This window comes from Xenopus laevis, chromosome 4S, assembly GCF_017654675.1.
Source record: "Xenopus laevis strain J_2021 chromosome 4S, Xenopus_laevis_v10.1, whole genome shotgun sequence".
In the NCBI taxonomy this organism is placed as follows: domain Eukaryota; kingdom Metazoa; phylum Chordata; class Amphibia; order Anura; family Pipidae; genus Xenopus; species Xenopus laevis.
The window spans coordinates 73,901,190-73,917,760 of NC_054378.1; the positions used below are offsets into that span (position 1 = coordinate 73,901,190).

General features: G+C 39.6%; 1 protein-coding gene across 1 annotated transcript; it reads right to left on the minus strand.

Moving 5' to 3' along the window:
* Positions 1-505: 505 nt before the first annotated feature.
* tal1.S (T-cell acute lymphocytic leukemia 1 S homeolog) lies at positions 506-10,644 on the minus strand (the record flags this gene model as incomplete). Its single annotated transcript, NM_001088277.1, is given in 4 exon segments — positions 506-2,027; positions 3,048-3,142; positions 5,715-6,424; positions 10,570-10,644. Coding segments are annotated over 3 exon segments (1,185 nt in total). The 5' UTR covers positions 6,386-6,424; positions 10,570-10,644.
* Positions 10,645-16,571: the final 5,927 nt, after the last annotated feature.

Here is a 16,571-nt window from a genome sequence, read left to right on the forward strand (position 1 = left end):
CCACTGAGGCTTGCTGGCTTCTCTCTCGTCTTGGTAACTATTGGTTTCTCACAGTAACAAAAACCCCAAGACATTCACTAATTTAATTATAAAGGGAAAATTATTACTTTGCTGTGCACAAGTAGAAAAAGTGGCAGTCACAATTTCCCATTTACCGGACGTGCCATGTTTGCCCTTTAGCTCTATGTAAAGTGGTGACAGGGAATGTTTGCCGACTCAGCACAGTTCCAATGAAAATACACTGTATGCCAGAAACTAACTGTCAATGGAATATTAATAAAATACTAGACATTTTTACATAATGATGCAGTGTAAAGTACAATTGTCCAGATACAACAAACTAAGAAGATCTCACTATGCTGACACTTGAGTACATTGCCCCAAAGGAGACTTTTGGAGAGACTTTCGCAGGTGATTTTCTGATTTAGTGACTGTAGAATAGCTGCTCCTTGCTGTAACAAAATTTGATAATATGCAAGTCATATGGTTAGCAGGATGTAAGCTACTCCATGGAAGCAGGAAAGGCAGTAAAACAGGACATTTTGTAACAAATAACTTTCCTTAGTTGGTCATTCTAGGTCTGTCTAGGTGTGGAAACATTCGTAGTCTAACACACTTGCAGAAGAAAGTTGGAGTTAGAAATCTTTGTGCGAACTAAGAAAGATGTTTGGAGGAAGATCTGAGATATCTGAGATATTGGACAGTAACATATAGGACATTGAGACAAAGCAGACAAGATCCTGCCTTGTAAGAAGGGTCCGGTCACACAACAGCACTAATACTCAAAATAACATTTTTGATTCGCAGGAGGGCTACTTCTTTATGCATTCAAAATGGCAACTACAGCATTGATTTAGAGTCTTTGGCACTAAACATGGACTAATAAATGCAGGATCTTGTGAATAATGAGAGAGACTTTTTTTTTCAGGTAAAAAAAATCACACAGCCATTTACAAAGTCACAGGATAACATTCATATTCTGTAACAGAACACTGCCTTGGCTTCAAATGCCTTTAAAATATAAAAAAAAATCGATACATTATAAATGCAGATTTTAACCACAACTAGCAAATAATAGATAAAGTAACAAACATTTTTTTCTTAAATAATACTGATGTGAACTCAACAATTGCAATATAAATGTATGTATATGTACCTTCTCTTCAACAGGTACCAAGTAAAAATAATTCTGCTTTTTCTTCCTTTATTTCAATGGTTCCAAAATCCAACTTGAGGCTCTATCGAGAGAAATGATTTTGCTAAATGTCTAACTGGGTCAACTTTGTATGCAATGTGCATATAGCTATCAAACAGTTTGACACGTTTCAACACAAATATGTAGATTGAACCTTCCTTACACTGGAACGATATGCCTTATCTATAAACGTGAGAGTCCTCTTGCACAGTGGATTTTGTTGCATTGAAGGGATGGTCTATACATTATAAAGATGGCCGTTTTTTTTATTTTAAATAAAGTACCTTAAAGATTCATATACTGTCTTCATCCCAAACGTGTGCATCAATACCAATAAAACACTGGTCCATATCCAGTGGGTCATAGTTTATACCCACGAGAAACTATTGGGAATGATACGGATATTCATTTAATCACCGCTGCCCACTGCCATCTATGGGGAGCATGGCTTGATGGAGATTTCTGCTGTGCTTGGAGTCCAGTGCATCGTGTTCCTCTGAGTAACTATCAGGGCTTGGCGCACCATCTAAAGAACTTCCACAGCTAGAGTTCGGAGACAGCATGTCTTGAAGCAGTTCTTGCTGAACCATTCCATTATCTTTATTTCCTTTATTCCTTTGGTTGCCTTCTTCTTCCTGGTCATCGAGAAGTTTGGCAAGAAAGTTGATATATTTCATTGCCAATCGAAGGATTTCATTCTTGCTAAGTTTCTTGTCGGGTGGGTGAGTTGGGATGAGCTTGCGGAGTTCAGCAAATGCCCCGTTTACGTTCTGCTGCCTCCACCTCTCTCGGCTGTTGGTAAAGATGCGTCGGACCACTTTTGGCTGGGGACCTGTCACAAGGAATGATTACCTGTTATTATTATTTTTTTTTCAGTTGGTTACAAAACATTTTTATGTACACACATCTAGCATAGGTCCAGTCACATTTGGGAAGGATTAATTGTTCTCATTTTGAAAAAAAACTTGGGTCTGTGAGATATAACTGTAATTGAATGTAGACAATAATAAAACATAATAAAGGTACATCTAACAACCAAAGCACACAATCAAAAATTAAATACCAAAATCTGGCTGTTGTGCACATTTTTCCCACAATCTGTGGGCCTTTAAGGAGAACTTAACCTTAGAAGTGAATATAGCTTTTACCAGCTTAATGATCCAAAAATTCTAGCAATGATCCAGACCTTGAAAGTTGTCATAGGAGCTTTCCATCTTGAATTTTATAAGGCGTGTCAGTAAAACTGCACATGCTCAGTGTGCTCTGGGCAGCTAAGCTAAGCAGAAAATTAGGGTTTCCGGTCATATAATCTGATGCTACATGGCTTATAGTTAAAATGGTTGTTCACCTTTGATTAACTTTTAGTACAATGCAGAGAATAATATTCTGAGGAAATGTATTTTTTGTGCATTCAGTCTGATTGCTATGGTCCAAATTACCTTAGTAACCATGAACTGATCTGAATAAGAGACTGGAATATGAATGGGAAAGGGTCTGAATAGAAAGATGCGTAATAAAATGTAGCATTAACAATAAATGTGTAGCCTTGCATAGCATTATCTTTTTTAGATGTGGTCAGTGACCACCTTTTAAAAGCTGAAAACAGTCAGAAGAAGGCAAATAATTGTAAAAACTATAAAAAATAAAGACCAATAGAAAAGTTTCTTAGAATTAACCATTCATAACATACCAAAAGTTAACTTAAAGGTGAACCACCCCTTTAAATTCTGGTGCACCTATTGAGAATCTGCATTAATTAAATGTTAACAAATGCTTCACAATATAGTTCTACATTCTGCATGGGGCCCCATCTAAATGCCCTAGTTCTGACATTAGTAAGACTGTGTTTTACCTTCAGAGATTTCCACTTCATAGGGGCCAGGTCTTCGCTTAGCTCTGGAATTGCTGGTGTACATGGGGAAGGTGTCTGGGTCACCAAAGTAGCCACTAAAAAAATATATTTATATTTCTTTTAATTTTTGAAAATAACTAAATGAAGCCTACGGAATTGACACAGAAAGATGATAAGAAAGCAATGGAAGGATCAAAATTCAAAACAAGAAAATGATGAACATAAAACTTTTTTAAAAAAAATAAACATATGTATGGTTTATTATTACTGGTTTACAGAGCTGGCAGGCTTATATACAAAAATGCACTATTAACACAATACAAGCAACAAACACACAGAATTTGTATTTAGACAAGCAGTAAAGGATGCTGTCTTGTATAAAGGAAGCAATAAGTGCAAGCAATATAGATGTGACAAGTAAAAGGAAATAGAGACAGGAAGATGGTTTAAAATAATGACCAGGATACAGGAAGTGGTAGTTATAATCCATATTGTAAGGGGGTATAGGAAAATGAAGATCTGGGATAAAATGTAATATTAATTGTTATGGGATTAGAATGCTTCACATCCAGGAAGAACATTCTATTCAAAGGCAGCTAAATATGAGCAAAGGTTTTCAAAATCAGCTGCAAAAAGGGGAGAGAAATTATAGAGCTATATAGAGATTATTGCTATACATTTAGATTTTTTCCTATAATTGTGACTCCTACCAAGCCATAGTGTTGCAGGACCCAACAAGCAGACCCCTCTTTATATACTTTATTGGTTAAAAAGAATTGAGTGTTTGATATATATACCCTTCTGCTACATAGGGCTGCAGAATATGTTGTATATTATAAATACATGTCAATAAAACTAATAATACATAATTATGAATAATAATAAATTAGAAATAATAGTAACGAACTAGAAGTTGGTAAACCACCTAAAAGTGCGTTGATCTGCTATCTATGGATATTTGAGTCAAGCAATGCGCTCTTATTGTGTTTTTATACATAAAATGCAAAAATCAAGGAATTATGGGAAATGGAAAATGACAGCAAATGGCATAAAATGAAATCATCAAAGTAGCTTTAAGCAAAATGCACAGAACATGTGTGGTAATTAAGTCCAATAATAATAACAACTGGATTGAAGCAGAAATGCAATGACACAGCAGGCTTCTCTTGCTACTACAGCATACGAATAATAAAGCTAACCAATGACAGGTCTGTCCCCCCACTAAAAGCCATTTTAATAGGCAACGGGTTAATATGTTATAGATGTGCAGACCTGTTCTAGGAGTAAATGTATATTGTTGGTGGGGAATGAAAAACCATCTGCAGGATGAAAATATTGGGGGAAGGAAGGGATTATCTAAAATCTCACAGAATTTGACATGGCTATATAAATAAATGATGATGATGATGATAATGACTGTCACCTTCTAAGATGTTCTGAATGGCACAGAGCATTGTATCTGCAGAGGAGGGTGGCTAAGAATCCATGATATGTTCTGCAAACAAACATGCTATTCTAGAAGTGACATCTGCATACAGTGCAAGGGATGCTCTGTAGAGTAAATTCTTTGGGTGCAATGCATTGGGGTGCTCTGCAAGTTAGCGTGGGTTTGACATTAAAATGATTTGCAAGGTGAGCAGTGTGTGATACACAAGGGTGCTATTTGTATGTAGTAGTATGAATTAATGTGCACCCAAAGGTGTGCTGTTTCAGTAAGATTTGCTATATTGTTATTTAAGGTGCATTATTATAAGAGTACAGAGCACTAGGAGGCTTTGCTGAATATGAATACCAGCAGAAATCAATTGATCACCCAGCCTTGTGGGAATACTGCATTAGGATATTCTGTTGGTGAGTTGTTCTGCTGCAATTCAATAGGAAGTAAACTGTGTGGGATGCATTTAACTGCAAGGCAAACTACATAACTAATGCACTGAGATGCAATATGTTGTTTGCTCACATGCACTGTATAGTGCTTACTAGAATACTGGAATGGTTAGTTGGGTGCTTTTATTGGGACGTATTAAGATGCTATATGGGTTACATTTATTGAATGGATTTGCTATGATTGCTGGCTATATGCAATGGGTGTGATATGCTACGGTGCTAGTTATATGCATTGTGTGCAATGTGCTACAGTACTGTGTTGGATGGATGCATTGACTAATACTAAATGCAATGCTGTTATTCATTTTATACAGTTGCTAGGATTCTAGGCACATACATTGCCTGGGAAGTGCAGTGTGCAACCATGCTGTGGAATGTGTATGGAATGGATGTGGATGCATGTTGGAGGATGCTGAGAGGTTTAGTTGGATTGGATGTGGCAGCAAAGATGCTATGCAGGTTACATAATTAATGAGGGGGTGATTTGCCAGGCTCAGTGTACTGAGATACAGGTCAGAGCCTACTATGGGATGTAAGCATTAGTGATTGACATTTATGAGAGGGTACTATAAAATGTAGGAATTAGCGATAGACATTAGAGAGAGCATTCTATGGAATGTAAGAATTAGAGATAGTGAGAGACAATTTACTATGGGATGTAGGGATTACAGATAGACATTAGAGACAATATACTATGGGATGTAGGAATTGGAGATAGACATTAGCAGTAGCAATAGGGGTACTGTATATACAGAGACATAAAGCAAAGCAAGTACTGACCTGTTATCTGACGCCAGGGGCTGATTGAGCCCATAGAGCATGGTTCTGCCTGCCGCCTGTAAAGGGAGAGAAGCTGTGGGACTCAGCTGCACCATCCGGGCTTCTACTGCTTGTTCAGCTGGGGGTCCGGTGCTTGGTGTTGGCAAGGGGATGGGGGGTCTGCAAAGCTCTGTGGTGGCAGTGAGAGACGGTCCAGTCACTGAGCTTGGGGCTCTGCACAGCTCTGAAGCTGGAGTCAATGATGCTCTGCAGAATTCAGCAGCAGGGGTTAGTGGAGGTCTGCACAGCTCTGTGGTGGGGGTTAGTGGGGCTCTGCAAAGCTCTGTAGTTGGGGTAAGTGGGGCTCTGCAAAGCTCTGTGGTAGGAGTCAGTGGGGCTCTGCACAGTTCTGTGGCTGGTGTCAAAGTAGCTCTACACAGCTCAGTGGTCCTGATGTTCTGCAGTCTCAGCTCCTGCTCCCTGGCCTTTATATTCCCCAATCCCTCCCCCCTTCTGAGCAGCTCAATCACCGGGACAGCTCGAGGGGGGGAGTTTGGGGCCGCCCCTTCTTTCACCCCACTCAGTTCCACAGTTCTCTCAGGCTCAGCTGCGTCTTGTCGTGCGGGGGGCGATGCAACATCTCGGGTGCCATCCATGTCTGTACTCAGCCTCTCCATCATCTTTAGGGACATTGCTCACAGCGCGGATCTCCCCTCCTACTGACACTTTACCTGCGGCCAGGAAACCAAACATGGGCTTCAGCAAAGTGACTACTGAGGGTATAACATCATCTTGTATTTCTCAAGAAACCCTACCTGCCCCCCAGCATTCTTTAATCCAGCTATATATATCTGCTCCAGTGTATGTGTAGCTACAGACAGTCAGAGGCACAAGTACTCTCTGTCAGTGTCGGACACCAGGGTCCCACCCAAAAACCTTAGACCAGGGGCACTATTCTTCTTCCTCTCCTCACTCCACCTAGTCTCTTGTTTTACATACTATAATCTATTTTCCATCTATTTAGCTTCTTTGTTCTCATATAAATAGGGAATGACCATGAAATAGGCCAAATGTTTAGCAGCATGAGGGGCCACTGACACCTGGGCCCACCGGGAGTTTTCCTGGTATCCCTGTGGGCCAGTCCGACACTGCTCTCTGTGGCATCAATGTCACCGTCACACCCCTGCACCTTAATATTAGACACACATGCACACACCCTGGCACCCCCATACACCCAAAGCATTATAATCCTGTTACCCGGTACATACAAGTCAATAACCCAAATATAACTGCCACCCCCATGCACTTATACATTGCACATACATACACACAAATAGTATACATGGCACACGCGTGCAAGCATATATTAGCCACGCCCATGTACTAGGTGTATCCACCCACCTTCTCTTAACCTCCAACCCACACACTCAAGTGTCACTGTCACACACCAATAATTAGTCCCACAACCAGACACCCAAATATTATTCACACACCTGTGCATCTATACATTACTGATAAAATCATGTACCCAGATACTATGGGCAAATTGGATCCCTAAATATAAGTCACACATCCATACACCACTGTGCACCCAAATCTTACTGTCACACAAAAATATTAGTTACATCTTTACACCCAGACATTTCTGTTACACATCCATGCACATACTAAATATCTGTGTCTCACACACAGACACATGCACATACCTGTTTATGCACCCAAATGTTATTGTTGCACACAGGAATCCAAATATTTCATTATTGTCACACTCGTTGATTTAAAATATACTTTGACACGTTATTGAGCCCAAATGTTTATCCCCTCAGCTGAGCCCCCAACCAGATGTAATTGACATCAATGAGCGCCCAGCCAGGCAGTGCCAACAACAAGCCATTGTGACATCAACGGGGAGAACCTTTCTTTGCCTACAGAATCCTCTCTGCGGGGATGGGATTCCGCCTTGTACCGAAAAACTAAAAAACCTTGTACTAATAACACTAATAACAACACTAAAAACACTAATAACAAAACTAATAAATAGAAAATGGGGCTGACAGTAAAAAGGCAAAGCAGAAATAAAATAAAGTAACCACGGGCCATGATCTTTTGTTCCAAGACAGGAAATCTTTTTCTGCTTTATTTTGCTTTTCTAGTATGGGTCGATCGTATTGCAACGCCAGTGATGACCCGAATACAATTGTGACATTGGGAAAGCTGACGCGTTCATTTGCGGCTAAATAAGCAAACGTTTATTTGCTGTGTCTCTCCCCCGGCCTCGCCTGTCGCTTTGTTTTCCATTCTGCTGCCCAACATTCAATTTCGCTACATTTTCTTCAACTAGATTTTTTTTTTGTTTAGGTGACAATGTTGCAATTACAGAGAAAGACAGAGAAACTGCTAAAAACATTTAGCAACAATTTCGGCAATGTCCAGACAATGCGTCCTGATCTCAGTTGTGTGACTGGCTGTGTTATTGGCTCTATTTTGTGTTTCACTGCTTCCTAGTGTGTGTGATAATGTAATGGATTTGCTCGTAAGGTCTATAAGTGTTTCTGTTGTGTGAGTGCCAGTGGATGACTGCCTAACGCTGATGCCCCAAATAGGGATGGGCGAATTTGACCCATTTCGTTTATCCAATAATTCGCCGCCGGAGAACGCCCATCCCTAGCCCAACTCGAATCCACCGTTTAATCTGCAAAATGAGACAGTGTTTTTTTTATTCATTTAGATTAACTTGCATTTCAATATGGAAATCTCTCTATCTTTCTTTATCTATCTATTATCTCTCTCTCCCTCTCTATCATCATCATTCTCTCTCTTTCTTTATTTAGATTTACTTGTATTTCAATATGGAAAACTCTCTCCCTCTCTCTTTCTCTCTCTCTCTTTCTCTCTCTCTCTTTATCTATCTATCATCTCTCTCTCTCTCTCTCTCTCTCTCTCTCTCTCTCTTTCTGTCATCATCATCATCATTATCATCATTCTCTTTCTCTGTTTTTTTATTTATTTAGATTTACTTGTATTTCAATTTGAAAAAATCTCTCTCTCTCTTTATCTATCTATCAATCTATCTATTATCTCTCTCTCTCTCTCTCTCTCTCTATCTCTATCTCTCTCTATCATCATCATCATTCTCTCTCTCTCTCTTTTATTTATTTAGATTCACTTGTATTTCAATATGAAATCTCTCTCTCTCTCTCTCTCTCTCTCTCTCTCTCTCTCTATCTATCTATCATCTATACACACTCTCTTTCTTTCTCTCTCTATCTATCATCATCATCATTCTCTCTCTGTTTTTTTATTTATTTAGATTTACTTGTATTTCAATATGGAAATCTCTCTCTCTCTCTCTCTCTCTCTCTCCATCTGTCTATGCGTTTAATTTAAATCGCATACAATATATCTATCAAAGCTGCAATGCAGGGCGAGCAGTATGCCCAATAGTGGGCTGATGATACTGACCTTGGCTCTTGCCATGACTGCAGTGGTGAGCTGGGGGTAGGAAATCCTTTGGTGTTCTCCATTATACACACTGTAACATTTAATATGCAATGGAACATATTCCATAAAATGCCACGCAATCAGCCTCTCCAGCAATATTATCATAGTGAGAATAAACAATTCGTTTTGTAAAGCGATCGGATCCCCTCAACCCTTAAGTCTGTGCACAAGGTGGGGGTAAAATACATTACACCAGTCCTGCTATAATTGTGAGCTTTACAGTAAAAAAAAAAAAAAAAAAAAAGAAGCTCTTGGTTTTTGTATATTCGCCGACAGCCCCTGTTCAGCAATGCAAGATTGGCCTCTAACTGGAAGCGAATTTACTGAAAATTGTGAATTGCACAGCGATTAATATTAACTGCGTAATTCTGCAAGATAAAGTGTATTTTCCTTTTGCTAGATTTAAAAAAAAAAAAAAAAAACTACAAAACAAATAATCTATCTATCTCATTATCATCTATGATATTTTTCTATCCAAATACGTTTTTACCGAAACAAATGTAAAAACGGCCAAGACATCTGTACAGCCGAGTATACCTCCGTATTCACAATCAATTGGAACAAAGTCAGCGCGCAAAAAAAAAACAGACATTAATTCCCAGTACATTAGATTTAACAATTTAACCTCTTGGTACTTATTAGACTCTTTCCTTGGAGACGTAAAACATGTATTTATATATTGACGGCTCTAGCGCCAAAGAAATTATTTCCAAATTGAGGTTAAATGTTACATAATTCAATGCTATACAATGTTTCGATTTTGGCAAACATTGTATACGTAATTGTGTGTATATATTATGGGAAACTGTCTGGATATCAATTTTGCCAGAATAAGTCAAATCCATTTCATTTATTACACGACGGATTTTTTTTTTTAAACTAGTTGTCTTTTTTTATATCGTACTGGAAAATAGAAGAGATGTTAGAAGTGAATAGATGCGCATTGGATTCTGTGTAATAAATAGGCACATAATAATGTGAGGCCAGACTGTGGGTGAATACACTAGAGGAAATGCGGCGCTTGTATTGTTCATATGTGTATGTAACGAGTATCTGTATTTAATACGTAGTTAATAAATCATATAATAATATAATAAATATATTATAAGGACAAGCAGCTATTTATTATCCTGTATGCCGCACTGCTAACTGTACACTTATAAGATAATAAATGGCTCTGCCTAAAGCCCCGCTCCACATGTCATAAAACGAAAATGAAATGTCAAATGCTGTTTTGTGTGGCATTTCTGTAGGTTCCTGGGGGTCCAGACGCAGCCCAGCAAAAGGCGACCCCTTACCGACCCGCCCCTCCCCCCACATAAGGCACCCCGACCCCTGCCTGCACAAAACAAAAGCCACGTTCGGATTTACTCACCGTTTGCCTTTCATTTGGGAAAGTGAGTGGAGCCATTTTGTGGCCTATTGATGGCTGCAGTGGGTGGATTTTAGGGGAGTAGTTGGGTGGCTGCTGCTGCTGCTGTAGGAGAGTTGGATCTATTCCCCTGCCTGTCTCGTTTCCTATTTAGTATGGAGAGAGGAACACTTCAGCAATGTGTCCTACACAGATAAGGCGCCAGCACTGGCCAGCCTGCCCTGATAAGCCCCTAAGCCCATTATTTATGAAATGATTCATTATTATTTGGCAATTTTTATCGAGGGAGAGAGGAAAAATATGGCTGGGGGGGGGAGCTATATGCATAGGGATAGATGCCTTGTCGTTTTATTTCTCAGCTTAGATGATCACATTTATAGGGAGAGAGAAAAGGCATCAGAATGGCAGCAATAAAAATGCACCGTGACAAACTGCTATTTCTAGACTTTATTTCTCACGGAGGTGATTATCCTGCGCCTTTTATTAGACTGGGAACACCTACTCAGCGCCTAATTAAATAGAATGACTTGCAGTAAATTGGCTGGCAGTTGTGAGAGGTGGGCACGCGACACCAGATCCCTAAAAGCCGGATTTAACCCTTTAGCTTGCAGTATTCTTATGCTCCTATTGTTCAGCCTCATAGACTCTAAGAGTCTGGCCAAACCTACTCCATAAGGGTGTGCAGCCATTGCTCAACTACAACTCACACACTTGAAACTGTCCTTTAGTAGTGATTAGGGTTGCCACCTTTTCTAGAAAAAAATACCCTCCTTCTTCAAGGGCAATCCTAGGCATTTTGCCTTCCTTTTGGAGGCGGTCCACATCGCTCCGGAGGGGGTCAGGGGCTGTCCACGTCGCTAGTGCAGAGAGCACAATTGGGCTCTCTGTACTAGAAGAGCCGAATTTCCAGGTTGAAAAATGGAAATTCGTCTCCTAGTTACCAGGAGCGGCATTTTTGCCGCCTCTGGCAACCAGGGGGGCGCTGTCGTCTGAGGCTAGTGTCTCAACTCACCTCATTGGTGGATAGGGTTGCCACCGGTCAGTGTTTTCCCAGCCTAGCCGATAAAACACCTGCCGGGGCCGGTATTACAAATCTACCGGCCATACCCTTAAGAAAAGGCCTTGCCCTCGGGTTGAAACGTACCTTTTTTTCCTCATCTTGTCCTCCCCAATTTGGCTCCGCCACTTTTGCGTTGCGAGTTTCAGCCCCCCGCTGGCTGGTAAAATGTTTTTTTACAAAAGGTGACAACCCTATTGGTGGAGCGCCCCTGGCCTTCCTATATATTTATCTTTTTTCCCTATTAATAACATTGGGATCATCCATAATTTTTAGCGGCCAAGCCGGTAAAATACCGGCCAGGTGGCAACCCTAGTAGTGATGGGGCGAATTTGTCCCATTTCACCTCAAATGTTTTTTTCAAAAACAACGAAAAATTAGAGAAATGCGAATTTTGACGCCCGCGTCAATTTTGATGCCCACATTAAATTCAATGAGCACCTGAATAATGTTGACATGCAACAGTTTTGACATGAGCGAATTTTTTTGAAGCTTGCGAATTTACCCAACAGTTTAGCGAATTTTATTGGCCGGCAGCGAAACACAGAAATTTGCTGCCAACTCGCACCTGCCGAATGAATTCACCCATCACAATCCTTTAGTGATGTCGAGCATCTACTTTCACTACAATTAAAGGAACAGTAACGCCAAAAAATTAAAGTGTTTTAAAGTAACGAAAATATCATATAGTGTTGCCCTGCACTGGTTAAACTGATGTGTTTGCTTCAGAAACACTACTATTGTTCATATAAATATGCTGTCGAGTAGCAATGATGGAAATTGGAAAAAGTCTATGTGGCACAGGTTAAATAGTGGATAACAGATAACACCATTATGTTCTATAGAGCTAATCTGCTATCTGTTGTGTAATTGAGCCTTTTCTACTTTGAATGACTGCCCCCATTGCTACACAGCAGCTTATTTATATAAACAATAGTAGTGTTTCTGAAGCAAACACAGCAGTTTTACCAGTGCAGGGCAACACTACATTATATTTTTATTACTTTAAATCAATTTCATTTTTTGATGTTACTTTTACTTTAAGGCACCCCCTGTGGTTGCACCTGCTCATAACCCATAAACACAGCTTTGCCCCTTACAGGTGAATAGTAGAAGGGTGCTAGATAGAGCTGCATAGATCACACCTGGCTTGTGCTGCTGTATAAGAATACTGCTTGCGCCTCTCCCAAACTGAGGGTTTATTACTGAGGAAAATAAGCTTGTAATGTCTTTCTTATATAGACCTCAAATAGGTTGGAGTTTAATGATTTTTTTGTTGTTGTTGACTCTTACCTACCTGCCATACAGATGGGTGGCCTGAATAGAACCTTCCATCAGGAAGAATAAAATCTGCCCCCTAAAGGCTATCTGGAAATTAGTCATTGGACATGTCCACATATTTTCATTCCAAGAAAACAATAGGTTAAGAGTTGAACAGGAAACCTTCACAGCCACTACAACTAAGGGCATTCTCATATTATTTGGTAGACACCCATGATCTGGAATGTTTAAAAACAAATAATAAGCTTTGCTGGGCAGCAGTATAATCAGTTATATCTACTCATTGGTATACTGCTACTAACATTGGAGAGAATGACAATACAGTATAAGAATTATTATCAGCATAAATGCCAATTTATCTACTCTTGTTATTTTTTTAAACTATAGTTCACATACATCAAAGTGTAACAAACAAAGGTTGGCTACACATGAACAGATAATGACACATTTTTGACTGTTGAAGTCCGAAGACATAATTGAATGGAATCTGGAAATGGTGTAAATAGGATATGTGGATACACCTGCCATAGTGCAAAACGTTGACTCGTACCCAACCCTGAGCCACCTGTTCCAAATCCACACCCAACCCAAACCTACCTGGCACTTCTATTTATAGGTCTGCATCAGACCCACCCCTCTCTGATGTCATGAAAGGGGGCAGGGTTGCACCTATAAATAGAGACTGCTAGAAGAAGAAGCCTACACAGGAAGGTTGCATGCAGGGAGAGCAGAAGGAAAAGCTCAACCCAAACCCAGCAGTGACCTGTAAACTGTGTGGATGTTACCCCAAACCCACCCTAACCGTGGATAAACCCTCAGGTTTCATGGCGGCCCACACATCACTAAGGACAGTTGGGTTACTGGTCTAAACAATATTATAATGGTTGAGCCAACTGATGCCAGAAGGGATCAGGTCCTTAACTGACCTGTTTGGCTACCAGTGTTTGTAGCAAAGTGGCCAATGACCTGTGGATGGTCAGGAAAAGTTAATACATAATAAATGAACTACATATTTTTTCCCTCCTCTTATGTCTGTAACCAGACTGTCCTCTTTTAAATCAGCTGTAATTTCTCCTAAAAATTTAAGTTAAAGCTTAATGTTTATTAACATTTTAAATAGAATGTATTTCCCTAAAATGGAGATATTACTGGGCAACTAAAGCCTCTCACATGGGGGGCAATGTCATGACAAACACTTTTAATTTGCAGGTACAGTAACCCATTTCAAACAATGAGATGTTGACTTTTAAACAGGTGACCAGTAAATGCTTCCTGATAATTGTTTGCTTTGGGTTACTGCTCCTGGGCAAACCTTGTGCCTTTTATTACATAGGAGAGTCCTATGGATCACGCCAGCACCCAAGTTTAGAATGAAGACTGCTCTGATTCTGTACCTCACTTTCTTGCTGCTGTCACATTGGTGTTTACTTTATTCCTTCTCATCCTTTCCCTTGAAAAGTGCCAGGCCCCTGTGCAGTTGCCTCTCATTGCTTGCCAGGGTGGAGCCCAGCCTGGTTTTGGACATTGTATTCTGGAATCTTAGCAAAGGAGAAACTCAAAATAAGGACTTCATGATAGAAATTAAGAGCTCACATATAAAACACTTGGTGGTAGACAACTACAATCTGATGCCAAATAAGAACCAGTTTGTCAATCCAGGCTGCTTGTTACAAGCTTAATGCCATTTCTGATTTGTCTTAATATTTGGATTGTATATATATCCTTGGGGGCCAGTAAAGCAAATAAATGTTGGAAAAAGTAGTGAACTTTATGCTTGAAGAGGAATTGTATTTCCTGTTTCCTGCGGGTAGGGTATTCTTCCTTTCTCTTACAAAAAGCAGCACTTCTGCCATGGCATATGGCTAATATTGTAGCTATCTTGGTTATAGAGGTATGGGACCTGGTAACCAGAATGCTCGGGACCTGGGGTATTCCGGATAATGTATCTTTTTTGGGATCTTCATACCTTAATTCTACCAAAATAAGATTTAAACATGACCAGTAGGATTGTTTTTCTGCAACAAGGAGTAATAATATCTTAGTTTGGATCAAGTACAAGGTACTGTTTTATAACTACAAAGAAAAAGGAAATATTTTTTAAAAATTTGGATTATTTGGATAAAATGGAGTCTATGGGAGATGGCCTTTCCATAATTTGGAACAGTCTGCATAATGGGTTTCTGGATAATGGATCCCACACTTAGTAGTGGTCCAAGGTATGGTTTTCCTAACTTTTTTCTGAGCCTTTAGGTGTTAGGCTGATGGAACACAGGCCAACTCCACCTGAATACAACTTTCTCACCATTGCTGCGCTGATTGGTTCAAGACAATCACATGTCCGACTCCTGTTCCCTGGCCACGGAACTTCCTCACAGCATCATAAATACAATTTTTTTGGACAAGTGAAGATCAATAAAAGCTCCTTTATTTACCAAAAATTAGCAATGCATAATGTCCTTACTACTGACGCGTTTCGTGCCCATTGACACTTCCTCAGAGTACTACTACTACTACTGCTACTACTACTACTCTGAGGAAGTACCAATGGGCACCAAACGTGTTAGTAGTAAGGACATTATGCACTGCTAATTTTTGGTAAATAAAGTAGCTTTTATTCATCTTCACTCGTCAAATAAAAATTGTATTTACAACGCCACCTGAATCCGCACTTCAGCCTAACCTATCACTGGCATAGGAAATGTGTAACAGTAATAGCACTGGCGCCATTCAACCTGAACATGCTCTGAGTTGTTTTGGAGCGAAAAGCACCAGCACTAGAGCTGTTAGGTGAATGGGGCCACAGTGGTGAATTCAGGTACTACTCTAATGTCTTGTGCCATACCATGTTAATTTCATATTCAATTAAATTATACTGTATGTATATAAATCACTAAATGTAAAAGCAATTAAAACATAGCCTTCTCCCAAGGATTATTTGTTATTGCTGTGGACTGGGACTTCTTAAAGGAACAGTAACACCAAAAAATGAATGTGTTCTAAAGGAATGTCAATATAATGTACTATTGCCCTACACTGGTAAAACCGGTGTGTTTGCTTCAGAAACACAACTATAGTTTATAGAAACAAGCTGCTGTGTAGCCATGGGTCAGCCATTCAAGCATGGGATTCCCAGCAGATAACAGATACGTTCTGAATAATCTTATTGTATACTACAGAGCATATCTGTTATCTGCTGTGAATCCTGTGCCTTTTTTCAGCATTGAATGGCTGCCCCATGGATACACAGCAGCTCATTTATATAAACTATAGTTGTGTTTCTGAAGCAAACACATCAGTTTTAACAGTTAAGCACGCATTTCCATTACTTTAAGACACTTATTTTTTGGGGTTACTGTTCTTTTAAGTAGTGGAAAACAGCACAGCTGAGTTGTACATTAAAAAAAATGTAAACGTATTGTGGGAAGATATTTTAATGTAATTGTACTGGGAAGATGTTTTAATGTAAGGGTTTTTGTATATTACAATACATTATTAAATAAATGACATTTCTAAAGTATTTGTAAATGTCATGGATCTTTAATTGAACTCCATTCCTACTGCCTAGAGTGAATTAAGCCCAGTAGGAGTCATTTTAACTCTAGCCCATGGAATAGTGCTATTTTCACAATGCATACCATAGGAAAATTGGCATCACAAGTGCCACTTT